The following is a 15345-nucleotide window of genomic DNA, read 5'->3' as shown; positions in this document are numbered from 1 at the left end:
TTTTTTATTCCTTCCTTGTCTTCTGACTGTTGTTTTCAATGTTTTAGAGAACATGTAGTATAAAAATAATGAGAATAGATGCATGAGCAGATTTCTCCTCTGAAGTGAGCAAGCTGCTCTCTATAAAATTGTTACATTTGTTTTCTGTTTTCCTTTAGAGTGCTGAAAAGGCACCAGCTGCATCACTGGGCATGAAACTAAAGCAGCAGCTGCACACCATGGCCAGGATGACACAAGGCAGTGTCTTACCCAGTCTTAAACTGGCTGCTGTTAGTGTGTGTGGCTGGTGTCCTTTTTAAATTTTATTTGTTTAAAAAGCTGTCTCACTGCTCACTTGGACATACATCCTGGGCTATAAAGAACCCTGACTTTTATAAAGAGCAGCACTGTTGTGCAGGAAGGGTGACAAGAAAACTACAGAAGACAAGTGAAGAGAGCTGTAAAACACAGGTTCAGGAAAAGAGGGTTTGAAGCAGTGTAATCCTTTTAAGGTGCTGAAAGTATGTAACTGGCAGAGTTAAACATAAGTATTTCATAATTGCATGGTTGATTTTTGCTGATGATTGATGATCTTTTGTCTCTAGCTTGATATTGCCAATAGATTTTGTGGTTCTTTCACATTGAATATGGCAGAATTCATGAGTGGCTAAAAGGAATCAAAAATAATGTGTTATGTAGTGTGCTGGAAACTGAACTCATTTTGGAGTGGAGTTGCTTAAAAATAGTTATAAATTAATGGTCATTAGAAATAGATTTTATCTGAAGGACAATATATCCTTAAGGGATTGGGATGCAAGGTCTGCTCTTGTGCTCTTGCCTTGTAGAGTTCTGTTGGATAGACTTCTGTAGGAGCCACCACTCCATACCATGGTGTGTCTTCTTGGGCAAAAGATGCTGAAGAAATAGCTACTTTGCACCCTTGCAAAGGATGGAGAGGTGTCTGTGAGAAAATCTGAAAAGTCACTACCTGCCCGTGATGCTGATTAAAAAATACCACAATGCAGGGTGTTTTAAGTGCTCTTGAGAAATTATTGGTCTCTTATGGATTACATGAAAAGGAAGAATCTGTGCTGTGATCAGCTTTCCACAGCATTTCAGACCTTGCAACAGATGGGAGTAATTAAGCTATAAGAAAAAGGTGGCTGCAGAAGGACATAGGGACAGCTGTGGAAAAATAGGTGCTTAAAATGTGTATTTTTGGAAGACTTGAGATAAGTAATAAAACTTCAGATTTTAAAATGCTATTCCCTCTGTTCTGTGGTGTCTTGACAGATTATTCCTCTGTTTGCTTATCAGAAGACCACTCTTTTTTATAACTGTTTTTATCACTGTTGTCTTTGTGGGTGAGAGTTTTCAGTGAAAGATTTCATCTATTTTAGAAAAGTATTTTGGAAGTTCCTATCCTGCTATGCTTTTTTCTCTCCTGGATTTGGAAAAAAAATCTTCAAACCTGTTACGTATTTGTTGAAAGAACTGTGGATTTTTTTTTCTGAATTATTAATTAAAAAGTGTTGAAATGACTTAGCAAAAGGCTTTTAACTATATATTTCAGCATACTCATTGAAGTGACTCAGTTTCTTTATAAACTTGAGAAAGCTAGTTTGTGAAACATTTGACTAGAAACTTTTATCAGTTTTTGCTGTTTCTCTGGAAATGTTTTTATCAAGGTTATGTTGGTTGAGATTTGCTAGTTTTGCCTGAAAAGGCAGGTGAAAATATTTAAGTTGTTGTCCTATTAATATGCTATTAGTTCACTGTTGCCAGTGCCAGGGAGATTTTCATAATTTTCATAATTTACATAATTTACCAAACAAACAGCTTCTATCAAAGTGGAAGGTAAGAAATTGTGGTCTTATGATTTCTTTGCACCATGGGCGTACACTGACAAATGAGATGGATGTTTGATATGAAAGTTTGAAACCAGCTTGTTTAGTAAAGAAGTTGCTCAAATTACCAGGCACATGACTTTATTGCTCCCTCTTTGTTTTCCCTCTGGTAAATGCAAATTGACTCTTAAAATCCCAGCTTTTCCCCCATGTTGATGCAACTGCTGTATACTTCATATGTTCTCCCTGAACACCTCCTGCTCCCTCTTAGCCCTCCAGGGACATCAGTAAAACTGGTAACACACAAATGTCAAAAAGCAAAGTCAGAATGATGGAAGACAGTGTTGCCATGGGATTTGCAATGACAGTGATATTGGTTATTGCCCATTGGTATGGTTTGGAGTGCTTTGTCATTTTTCGAGTTCATGTGGTCTCACTAATCCACTTGTTCTGTCTTAGCTCTTCTGATCCTATAATGTACTTTCTGTGATGGTCTTCTTTGTTGACTATGTCTTTGGAAATCCAAAAATCTTACCACCTCCTTTTTTAGCCATGACTTTGGAATGGAGACTATTCAGTTTCTATGTAAAGAAAGCTGGCTTCAGTCTGCAACATTTTAGACACAGTCAGATTATATGATAGTTCGTATAACCAAAGCTGATGCTGACAGACAGGTATTAGTCTGAGGTTTGTGTGTAGCTGGTAACCTGATTGTCTGAGCAAATCCACTTAAAGGTTTTGCTTTGCAAAGTGACCTGCAGTAACCTGTTAGGTGCAGATTGCTGTAACCTTGCCAACCTGACTTTCTTTGGCAAGAAGTAGATGTGAAGCCTATTACCCATACAGATTCTGAGAAGGGTGGAGGATAACATTTTTCCTATCTTGGTGTGCCTTGTCCTTTTGCAGTTTTTGCTATTTATTGTTTTGTTTCTCTTTTCAGTGTTTGACTACAGCTATAGAGATTACATCCTGTCCTGGTATGGGCAACTCAGCAGAGATGAGGGGCAGCTGTACCAGCTGCTCTCTGAAGACTTCTGGGAGATTGCCAAGCAGCTGCGACAGAGGCTGAGTCACATTGATGTAGTTAAAGTCGTCTGCAATGATGTGGTGAAAGCTTTACTCTCACACTTCTGTGACCTTAAAGGAGCCAATGCCAGGTAAAACAAAACTGCATTTCAGTGGAATTTTCTGCTTCTCTCTTTACTTACAGATGTGCTAAATCAAAGTGATGAAGACTGTGTATAATGGTTTTGTAGGAAACTGATAAAATAGTTCAAGCTTATTAATCAGTTTCAGAGATCAAGCAGGCTTCAGGACATCTGTAAGGAAAACACTTGGACTCCTTTTTCTAAGAGTTTGGATTCATTACTCTTTTCAGTTTAATCCATAAATCCTTTGTTCACAGTAGGAGCAGTTTTTGCAAAGTACTGTGAACGTGCAAGAGAAAGAAGGGCCAGTGTCAGTGCAGTCAACAGACATGAAGATAGTTATTTGCACCTTTCCCAGAATAGCACCAAGAGTAATTCATTCACTTTTCCATTTCTTCTAGCTCTGGGAGGCAAAGCCTTGTGATTTCTGTAGGTGGCCTGTCCTGCAGTAACAAGATTTTCCTAGTGGAAAAATTGTTTGCCGTATTTTCTTTCTCTGGTTAAGTTATCTTGCTAGTTTCATTAATTTCCTCTTTGGCAGAGATCTCTTTGAAAGATCCTTGAAAAAGCCAGCTTTCCCCTGAACACTAGAGTTCCACCCAAATTATAGTTGCAAATGGGATCTCTTAGCCTATGCAGTTCCCAAATCTGAATGCACAATTTTGTCTAATTGTGCATGGAATTTGGTCTTGTATCTGCACTTACCTGTGTTTTGGTTATTCTAATTGGAATATGCTTTGGTCATTCAGATTTAGACTACATTTTATTCTGTGAAGTTGTTTTTACCTACAGTTAGATCCATGTGTTTTTGGCACCTCTTATGACAAAAAAGAACAATTATGTTCTGTCAATGATCAATCTGTTGCCATCGATAATTCTTTCTCTTCTGTATTAGAATACATGGTTAATGTATTTGGGGTAGATCCTAGCTAATTTTTAATGTAACTAATGGGTTGAAAAAGAAAAGACACTCAAGGGTGGTTACTTTGAAGAAAACGAGAAGTTGAGGTGTATGTACTTTGCAGTAGATCTTGCAGTGGGTCCTAGGTAGTACTTCCTTTTAGCTCTGCAATGAGAGAGAAATCTCTTGGTCAGATAAAACTCCTAAGTGTGCTCTTTGATTTTTAAGTATCATGCTTGCACTTGTCCTTTATCAGAATAAAGTGCTTGCTTTTGGGAAGAATTTGATTTGAACAGTTAAAGGAATGAGGAAGTTAATTTTTTGTTGTTGTGTGTTTGTTTGTTTGTTTCTTTTTTAAAAAATCTGAATGTTTTTCTGTTTGAAGCTGGGGATGCAGGATCTAGAATTGCAGAATTAAGTATTACTAATGCTGATTGTTGGTGAAGTTTCTTATCTGCTGAGAATTATGACTACTTCATCAGGTCTTTGTTGGATTGTTATTTCCATTATGTAGAACTAAAATAAATTCTTTTGGTTATTTTCTGGTTAACTTTTGCACTGGGAAGTAGTTAAGCACCTTAACTCTGGATAAGACAGGCCACATTAATATGGGAATGAAAAAATTCCTGTCAAGAATTAGTGTAATAGCAGGTTAGGAAAAAACCAAACAAACCAACCCAACAGCTCTAACAGAACAATTTATAGAGCCTGGAACTGGACTCAATGACTTTTTTGCAGACTGCAGACCCCAGCTGGCTAAAAGGGATATTCCATACCATGTTATGTTCAGTATATAAATTAGGCAAAAAGCTGTCTGGAAGATGCTGCTCGGAACCTGGCTGGGCATCAGCCAGCAGGTGTTGATCATTTGCATTTGTGCATCACCTGCTTTATATATTCTAATTCTATTATTATAATTATTAATTTCCCTTCCTTTTCTGTTCTAATAAACTCTTTCTGTCTCAAGTCATAGAATGGCTTGAGTTGGAAGAGACCTTAAAGGTCATCTAGTGCCAAACCCCTGCTGTCTTTCATTAGAGCACATTGCTCAATGCTCCATCCAACCTGGCCTTGAACGGTTCCAGGGATGGGGCATCCACGACTTGTTTGGGAAACCTGTTCCAGTGCCTCACCACCGTCACTGTGAAGAATTTCTTCCTAATATCTAATATAAACCTACTCTCTTTCAGTTTGAAGCCATTGCCCCTTGTCCTGTCACTACAGGCTCTTGTGGTTGGTCTCTCTTCACCTCTCTTTTTGGCTCCCTTCAAGTACCTGAAAGCTGCAATTAGGTCACCCCAAAGTCAGGAATTTTACCTTTTTTTCTTATTCTCTCTCTCATCCCACTGTGGGGGAGGGTGAGGGAGTGAGTGAAGATATGTGTGATGTACAGCTCTCTACTAGGTTGAATCACAGTTGAATTGCCACAGTTCAAACATAAAAAAATTCATCTTCCTAAGGCAGGGAATGTGGATCTTCTTGATCTGCTTTGCTTTCTGTTAATGTTTTAAAGATAGTAATAAATGTAAATTGGCATTCACATTTCCCTCTGTGTCTCATCATGAATCCAATTAGTTTTGGATGATAAATATAGTGGAACAGAGGCTGTAATTAGACAGAGGTAGCTTTCCTGTTGTGATACCTCTTGGAGTGCTCCTCATTTCTGTCACTGAGTTTATACTGCAGCATGATGACAAAGGGCATTTTGTCTGTTGTGTGGCACTTATGAAGTTTTAAATGCCTCTGATGCAGTGTTTGGAGAGGGTGCCACCTGAGCCACTTTGTCTTGGTTTTCCTATATGAAAACAGGTAGTCCACTAGCATAGCAGAAAGGAATCATCCATGCCCAGGAGGATGGATGTTTTGTTTTTTCAGAGTGAAGTTCATGTGTTTTGTGACTAGGTGCATGTTGGACGCACAAATTTCTTTACTTTTCTGCTTTCACTGACTAACTTCAGTCTGTGATTAACCAGGATGTCAGAAGGGATGAAAATAGGCTGAGACCCTTCAGAATGAGGAAGGGTGCTACAGTCCTTTCTTTTGTTCCTGCTTTTCCTCTGGCTTATCTTAACCATCTCAAAAATCCACTTAGTAATAAACAGCTCAAGGTAAATAGCCAGCAGAGGCCAGAAATGAGGAAAGATGCTGGGAGACCTTGGCTCCCTTCAAAGCATGTGTTAAGGCCAGGTTAGATGGGACTTTGAGCTACCTCGTCTAGTAGAAGGTGTCCCTGCCCATGGCATGGAGTTGAAACTAGATGCCCTTAAGCCTCTTCCAACCCAAACTATTCTATGGTTCTTCGATAAAGGAGAGGCCACTGGTCAGAGACAGGGCATTGGGAGAAAGGAATGCTGTAGTGTTAGGTCTGTTTCCCATTTCTTTATTTTATCCCCTGGCTTTCTTTGACAGCAGCTGTCTTTCCTGTGCATGCCACACACATCTAGTGAGTGAAATAAGGGCAGAGGCACTTCTAGCCGTGGGCAAAACCAGAGTGACATAGAGCAATGCTGTAGGCAAGACAGCTCCCAAATTTTTCATCTTATATGTGTCACTGGGGTGTACTTTGAGGTTCAGTTTGGGGTTCAAAGGGAACTCACTTTTCAGTGAGAAAATCTGTGGCATTTTGAATGATTTAGATAGGAAACCATTTAATTTCTAGGATTAGCTTGGTGTATAGAAATGGAATATGATAATTTCCTGTGCCCAGCATTAGCTAGTTTATGAATTTGAGATATGGAGGAAAAGTCAGACCTGGGTTTATTTTTAGAAGCCACTGCTCTTTTCCCATATGTGCAGGATCAGGAGCACATTTATAACAGGATTAGCCAAGTGCATCCTGCAAGGGTAAAGAGGTTAGTATTCAGCCATTCATGTTTCATAGCACCTTTTATTCCTTCATTTCTTCATCTCTTGTTCAAGAGTTTCTCTGCTTACTTTAACTAGAATATAAGCAAGCTGAGTACTGGCAATACCATTTTATATGCTCAAGGATGAACTGTGAGCTGAGTAAGGTGGTGTGTAGTGAGGAAATGTTCATGTTGGGATGTGGGCACAGTGTTGTCTGTGGTGGCAGTGTGCTTTTTGGGGACTGGAATTATCTGGTCCCAGGAATATAGTCTCCCTCTGGCAGCACGATATGTTTGTTGAAAGCTAGAGGCAGCTATTCTGGATGAAATGCTCAGTGAGTAGCAGAAGGACTTAAGCAAGATGCAGACAAATAGTGTCTTTCTGTGAAGCTGTCCACAGGAAAGGAAGAGGGAGTTCCTTTGCCCTTTCTTTGGGCTAAGAATAGCTGCTCTAAACAGTTACAGAACTATTAATATTTGATAAATAAACTCCTATTTTTGCTGGGTGCAGCATAGGCAAAATAAGATTTGCCAGCAATTAGATAAATTTTATGGTTTAACTTAAGCTAGCAATAGCCCTGCACAGACCACTCGCTGCCCCACCAGTATGCTCAGAGAGGTCTGGAAAATTAAGTGCAGGAACTTGTGGGTTAAAAGTGAGAAAACTTGTGGGTTGAGGTCAGGACAATTTAATGGGTAAAGCAAAAGCTGCACACAGAGGAAAACAAGTAATTCATTCACTACTTTCCATGGGCAGGCAGGTGTTCGATCATCTCCAGGAGACCAAGGCCCCATCACATGTAACAGTGACTTGGGAAGACAAACACCATCACTCCAAACATCCCCCCCTTGCTCCTTCTTCCCCCAGCTTTATATAGTGAGCGTGATGATGCCACATCGCCTGGAATATCCGTTTTGTCAGCTGGAGTCACCTGTCCCAGCTGTCTCTTCCCAACTCCTTGTGCACTCCCAGCAATGGGGTGATTCAGGAAGCAGAAAAGGGCCTTGATGCTGTCCAAGTGCAATAACTAAACTGTCTCTATATTATCAATCTGTGTTCAGCGCAAATCCAAAATATTGCCCCATACCAGCCATTGGGAAGAAAATAATCCCAGAAGAAAACAGCAGAGTAGGCGTGTGGGGATTGAAAGATAATTAATCCTTGTGTCTTGAACCCCCTGACAAGCAGTGCTTTTGGAACAAACCCCAGCAAGAAGAGGTCAACTGACATTGGTTTTATTTTTACTAGGAGTAGTATTTTAATTTTTTAATTTTAATTTTTTTCCCTGTATCTTTTGGTTTTGAGTGTTCTCTGTCTTTAACCTACAGCTAGAGCGCCTTTGACCCCAGAGATAGAGGAAGAATTGGTTTCTGCAAACATGAATATGTGATATCTCAGGCTGCTTCTGACCAGTTGTCTGCTACACACCATCTGTTGGGATATGCTGAAGTGTTTTTATGTGTTTGTGCTCAGACTTGCAGCATAAGTTATGACTTGGCAGAATGAATTTTGTGGTCTGTGGGCTGCTACCAATGCTGATTCAGAACCTATGGTTAAGAGCTCAATGCTCTTGGAAAATGTGCAGGGGGAAAGTGTTGTGGGGAAATTGCTGCTTGAGTGATCAGTATGGTAAGCTGTTTGGGGGATTAAAGTTTGCATCATACATGTTTTGATCATGTTCCCTTTGTTTTCTGTGTTTTACAGACAGGAGAGAAAATAACTTTTTGTTTTCTTGGCCCAAGTGAATACCTTGGCATGTATAGGGTATATAACTTCAAATTTTGTGATTACAGTGTATATTGTGATAGTAAAAATAAAAGGTGATGCCACCACAAACTGATCAAGAGCAGACTGGTAATGGAGTTTTAACACTTGAGATTTAACTTGGTTAATTCTATAGATGTGTCCAGGAGTTTTAACACTTGAGATTTAACTTGGTTAATTCTATAGATGTGTCCAAGTCGTCTGCATAGCAACTAAATACCTCCCACAGGTTGTTTTTCTTTTATAATTCCATTTGCCAGAAACCAGAAATACTAAGAGCTGGTTATCACAGTCAGCCTCTGGGAAGGTGTTTTAAGGGGATTAGTATGAAGCTGTAGAGATTTGTTGCAATGGGAACAGCTATGTATGAAAGTGCTGAGAGCAAATTAGTCATGTAGAACCAAGGCGTGAGCATGTTATTAAATTCAATGGGTAGCACCAGATCTAAAGCTCACCATTTGTTTTCAAGCTTCATTGTGGGAAATTTAGGTTTCCTGTTAATGACTGAGTATAACCTTGAAACCATTATAAGCATTAGGACATCCTGGTGCTGATATGGTCACACCACAGTTTGTAAGCCTTTCATAAGTTCTTTGCCTCTGTTAGTAATGTGACATGTCAAATGCTTTTTCCTGAAGGAGGTAACTGTGGCATGTATAAATGACAGGTTTTATGCACCATAAACATTAGTTGAAATGATTTATAAAACTTGCTGATTTATCTTGATAAAATAGCAGCTGTGGAAATTTTGGGTTTGGCTTTGTTCACTGTTTCTATTTTTCATTGTGCTTTCTGGTGTTTATGTGATTTGTTCATTTGTTTGGGGTTTTTTAGTACATAGTTTTTTTTCTAGTATATTTGTTGTACTGGCTTGTAAAGGTCTAAATTTTTGTTTCTTTTATGCCTTAGAAAACTCAAATAGATCAAGCAGTTTTTACTTTGCTGCATTGTCAAGAAGATTGTAGCTCTGAGAGTGATATAGGTGAAGAGATGCAGCCTGCTTGTGGTTCTGGTAGTTCTCAGAGTTGGTTTAAGGAAAATGCTTGGTGAATGTTGAATATACTGATGTCACTTATTTAGAGTTGCGTGTGCACTTCAGCTCACAATTGTACTGATTGAGACTTAAATAGAGCTCTGCAAGGCTGTCTCTTGAAAGACTAAATAAAGCAATAGCAAGGCTGAAGGAAACATTTCGTTATCTATCTACCTATCTATCTCTTAAGTAATTTCCTGTAGAGGAATTGTTAATTTTTTACAGACCTTTTTTTTTTTTTTTTTTTTTTTTTTTTTTTTTTTTTTTGTTGTTGTTGTTGTTGTTGTTGTTGTTGTTGTTGTTGTTGTTTGTTTGTTTTGTTTTTGTTTTGTTTTTTTTTGTTTTTGTTTGTTTAGGCATTTGTGTGTGTTTGTTTGTTTGTTTGTTGGCTGTTTTTTGGGGGGCATGGGGTTTTTTTGGTTAGGTTTTTTTTAGGGGGGAGAGTGTGTGTGTAGTGTGTGTGTATATCTACTTACTGCCTAATTTCAAAGCTAACTGACTTATGTTTGTCAAAGATGCTTTCGGTCAGGTGCATACATCCAACCACAAATACCAAATTCAATACTCCTGAGTTTTTATAATACAAACAGTTACTAGATGGTCCTTGTCAAAAATATGGATATCCAGAGTAGATTCTCAGGAAAAAAAGATTTCCATGAGGTTGCTGTATTGGGAAGCTCAGGTGTCCAGTCTTATGAAATGGCCATAGGTCCTGCATTTCTGAGAAATGAGGTATTGTTGTTAAAAAGGTGTTGATATTGGCTCAGAGTTGCTTACTTTGTAGTATAGGAAGGAAATGATGATACTTCTATAACCCCAGTAATGTTTTAACTGCTTCTCTTCAGGAATACAGCAGCGAATCTGGACTTCTGCTTGCCTTTATAAAGCCCTGGATGAACTGTAGGCTCACAGCAGTTGGGGGTAAAGTCTAGCACTGATGACACCCAGTGGGATACACAGGCAGTAAATGCACCAAGCAGCCTCTGAGCAGAGGGTAGTTACAGTAGGTGTCAGTTTGTTCCCGAAGAAAAGTGCAGCTTGGAACAGACTGGTGCAAGGGAATTCACTTTGGCAGGTCCTATCTCTATGGATCTATATTTGTACTCTGCTGCTTAATCTTCCAGTGCTCTGAGGGGCAACTGAAGGAAATCTGTTTGCTTTCTGACACTATATAAAAGTATTGGATAGTGTTAAAAATTCAGAGAAGGCTTTTCATAAAATTACTGAAAAGGAATTTGGGCAAGGTTAAGGCTGGCTTTGTAGCTCATGGGGGAGAGAAGATGGATATGATCTATAAGAATACCATAAAGAACATATGTTCTATCTACTGTTTTAAATTACTGAAGTCACCTGCATCTTGACAGATGACTATTGCCACTATTACTTCAGTCTTAATTGTTCAAGAAGACACAAATAAATTAAGTTGCCACTTGCCATTATTCGAATATTGTCCAAAGGAGATAAATTGAGCCTGGTTTAGCGAGCATGTATCATGCCTGTTTTGGAACTGTTTGCTAGAATGCCACATTTATATTAGTTCACTGCACACAGTTGTGCTCAGAATTTGTGGCTAATTGACTGGGCTTTTAAGCTCTGTCTAAAAATATCTGTACACAGTTTTAGTTCAGTTTTCTGTGATTACTAAGGGACTGCTTATTTGGAAAATCCAACCACACAGTGCTAATAATACATGTTCAGAATTAGATAGGAAAAGAAATAATGTCTGTGTTACTATTTGGGTTATTTAATACTACTTAGTATCTATTGACACGGGAGAGATGTAAAAGCGCTCTGCTGTGTGTACGTGTATGTGGGTTGCACTTAAGTTTGTTTTTCCTGTTGGTCTCTGCAAAATGAACAGTACCACATTCTCATGGAATTGAAGATCTAGGTTTTATATCAAGCCTTAAGAATATGCCTGATCAGGACATCTTAGCCTTGCTCCAAGGCAGTAAACAGATATGGTTTAGCAGCAGTGGTGTTAATACTTCTGTGATTGCTCACTGCTCTTTTTTTTTAATGTGTGTCAGTGGAGGGGAAGCCTGGGTTAAAAGGGCTGCTGTTTACTGGCCAGATGTTTTGTTGACACACAGTTTTTCCCTGCAAGCTCGTCAATGGTAATATTGAGACGAATAGAACTGTAATGCTTCCTGTATACATGCAAAGGAGAATATAAACTAGTATGTTTTGTCTTGTCTGTTTTATCACTGTCATATTGATTTATTCTGTAGCTGTTAAGCTTCTCCCCAAGCTTCCTCTCCTGCTTTGTCTTCCTTTTATTTCTCTTGCCCAACAGTGATGAATACTGCAGGATTTGTTGACAGAAACGTTTGGCACTGACAGGCAAGGCTTGTTTAGAATTGAATTTCCTGAAGACTTTGTTTCTCAATTATTTTCGTAAATATCTTCCCTTTTGCTTTTTAGATCACATGTAGATATAGTTTGGCTAGGAAGACCTGTTCTAGAGAGTTCTATCTTCTTAGGTAATGGAGATAACTGCAGGAAAAAATGAAGATTGTCTTGAACGGCCTGTAAGCTGGAGAGTAGGCAACTCTGCTCCACCCTTGCATTCCTTGCATTGTAGGCAGGAAGAATTAGACAAATTAGAAGAGTAAGAACCAAATATTTGCCTGTGTGCTTGTTTATTCTGTTCCATTTTCCATTTGTGTTCTCCTGACTGTGTGTCAGAAAAGTCCTGGCATAGGTTCAGCTCAGCAAAGCTGTATGTGTTGGCTCTTAACTGGGAATAAATTTTTACAGTAGGGAGGCAGACTTCTCTTGCATGGGTGAGACTATAGATACAGTTAATGCTCCAGTGTGTTTGCAGTCCCAAACAGACTGGCATTCCTCAGGACTAGGTAGATATTGAAGACAAAGAAGGCTAAGCTCAGTTCAGTGAAATTTTCTGTGCATTGTGGCTCTGTTTTATGCTTTGCACGTGCTATGAAAGTATATATTGATCTAATCACTATGCAAGATGTCCCAGAGATAAGGTGTCCAAATGGGGTTTGTTCACAGGCCAAAAAGCAGTCACCATTTGCTTTTGGTCCTAACTCTGTATCATGGTTGTTAATACACGTGAATAATTTCTAGTGATAATTCCTGTACTTGGCACTGGTGAGGCTGTATCTTGAATCCTGGGTTTAGTTTTGGGCCCTTCACTGCACGAAAGGCATGGAAGTGCTGGAGCATGTCTGGAGGAGGGCAACAAAGCTGGGAAAAAGGGTCTGGAGGACAAACCTTATGAGGAGTGGCTGAAGGAGCTGGGGTGTTTGGTTTGGGGAAGAGGAGGCTCAGGGGAAACCTTAAATTGCTCTCTACAACTGACTGAAAGTAGGCTGTAGGCAGGTGGGGGTCTGTATCCTTTCCCAGGTAACAAGTAACAGGATAAGAGGAAATGGCCTCAAGCTGTGCCAAGGGAGGTTTACATTAGGAAAAGTTTCTTCACTGAAAGGATGGTCAAGCATGGAACAGGCTGTCAGAGAAGTGGTGAAATTACTGTCCTGAGAAGTGTTAAAAATCCATGTAGATGTGACACTTGAGGACATGGTTAAGTGGTGGACTTGATGATCCAAAAGGGCTTTTTCAACCTTAGTTATTCTATGTTGAGTATGAGTCATCCTGTTTGCCAGCATTTTGCATATGCTTCTGGCTGTGTTTCTAAGTGGCTAACTTTGGGTGCACCAAACCTGTCTGGAAGACTTTACTTCCACAATAAGAGGTGGCTGTAGGTAAATGACCCAGACTTTCTGTCAGGAATCTGCCTCAGACATGGCTGGGTTTGGATAACTAATGAATGCCTTTAAGGGAGAATATGACAGGGAATGTTTGATGTGGTGTAGAGGAGGCTTCAGGGTATGTCTGGAGTATGCAAGAGGAGTAGAAATGCTCTGAGGAAAATAGCTATGTATTCAGCTGTCACTGAGAAAAGATCCTACCAGAACAAGATAAACAGCTTAGTCAGCTGCACCACCTGGGCTGGTTGACAATGAGGATTACACATCATCTTCATCAACCACTACTCTTCAGAAAAGAATATTTATATTGAAGATGTTCCAAGGGATGTGTTTTGAAATTTGTCTTACCTATAACAAGTGAAATACCTTTCATGATACGTGTTTGCCAACAAAACATTTAATTTGTGATTGAGTTAAAGGTGTTAGTCAAATCAAACCCAAATGTCATCTTTACATTTGTTTTTCTGAAAATTATTGTAAAACTAATTGTATTACTAGAACAAAATCAGAGTTATTGTTACTATTCCAAGATATTTTCATCCTCCTGAGCGGACTAGCAAAAAATTAGTTACTATACAATACTGCCTGTCACTTGGGTTTATAGTGACAACTGAAAACATTGGGTTTGACTGTATACGGTTCTTGGTCACATTTTCCGCAAACAGAGGCAATGGGCTTAGAGTAGCTCTGTGTGTAACAGTCAGTTGACTAGGACAGTAACCTAACCTAACCAGGATGGCAGCCTCCAGCTCTGGGAAGGCAGCAGATGTTATGGAAAATAGGAGGAGGTAGTGCTGTGAGCCATGACAGATACAAGCTTTTGTAGCACCTTAGAGCCTTCTACTGATGACCAGTCTTGACTGCCTTTGTAAATGACTGTGGTGCCTCTCAGGTGACACTGTGTCTGTCTGACTGGAACCACTGGCTTGGTCACCTTGTTGTTAAAATGGAGTGGAGCACATCAGGCACGTCACCATAAAAGAACTGCTAGGGCACCTTGTCTCTGCTTCTGCACCTGTTTTGTATAAAGAAAAGGTACAGCTGTGACCTACACTAAGGAGCTCAGTCAAATGTTTTCAGTAAAGTCCAGAAAACCATTGGCACCTGCAAGGAGATAAATTAGGCAGTATTGGGCACAGAATGAAGGTAAGGGAGTTTTGCTCCCTTGTTTTTTTCATAACTGTCATCCAAAAACTTGTTTGTGAGGAGTCTGCAAACAACACAGTGTGCATCATGGGCTTACTCACTCAGCAGCATGTTGCTGTGTATGTTCACCCACCCAGTGCAGCATTTTATCAATTAGCTACTGATGATCATAGATGACTTCTGACACAAGTGGTGTGTAAGTTCTTTTTTTTTTTTTTTTTCCTCCCTCTAGGCAGGAAGATCCACCAAGACCTTTTTTGCTGCACTCATGCTTGAGGAGCTCTGATGAAGAAGTAAGATTTCTGCAAAAATGTTCTCAAGTTCTGGTGTATTGTCTCCTACCCTCAAAGGATGTCCAGTCTGTCAGCTTGCGCATAGTCCTTGCAGAAATACTTGCAACAAAAGGTAGATCAAAGATAAGAGATGGTTACCCATTTGTACATGTACAATATTAGCAATTACAAAGTTTATTGTGTTTAAGTCTTGATGCTCTGCTTTTATATTCTGAAATTTAATTTCTGTGATAGCCAGCAAGAGACTATATTCACAAAATCAAGCATATGCTTACTTAACTGCCATGATTTGATGCCAGACTGTTTATCACCTTTCAGGATAAAACACAAATTGTCCTTTCTTGTGCTCTATTTTTTCATAGAGGAATACTTTTGCAGCTTTCCTTGGCATTATTTATAGTGATTATATGAATAATTCTGGCTTTTTATATTTCATTCAAATGAATAAACCCATCCTTAAATCTGTGGATCCTATAACTGAATCATTATATTATATTTAATTCATTATTTTGCACTTTGATTTATCCAGTGTATTTTTTAAATTTGAGGGATTTCTATTTTGCTTTTATCAGCTACACTTTATTTACTGTATAAATACAGTACACATTTTTTATGTCACTGTCAAATTCAGAAATTATGAAGTCCCAAGT

The 15345-nt window shown here is 39.1% G+C and overlaps 1 protein-coding gene across 1 annotated transcript in view; it reads left to right on the top strand.

Annotated features, from left to right (window-relative positions):
* The window catches only part of SNX25 (sorting nexin 25), an 80658-nt gene that overhangs the window by 15913 nt on the left and 49400 nt on the right, over positions 1–15345 (top strand). Inside the window, exons 3-4 of the mRNA XM_083861822.1 lie at positions 2767–2983; positions 14635–14807. Of these exons, the coding sequence (XP_083717948.1) occupies positions 2767–2983; positions 14635–14807 (390 nt within the window). The remainder of the gene's footprint in view (positions 1–2766; positions 2984–14634; positions 14808–15345) is intronic.

This window comes from Zosterops lateralis, assembly GCF_965231275.1.
Source record: "Zosterops lateralis genome assembly, chromosome: 5".
Taxonomy (NCBI): Eukaryota; Metazoa; Chordata; class Aves; order Passeriformes; family Zosteropidae; genus Zosterops; species Zosterops lateralis.
This window is presented reverse-complemented; position numbering and strand designations above follow the sequence as displayed.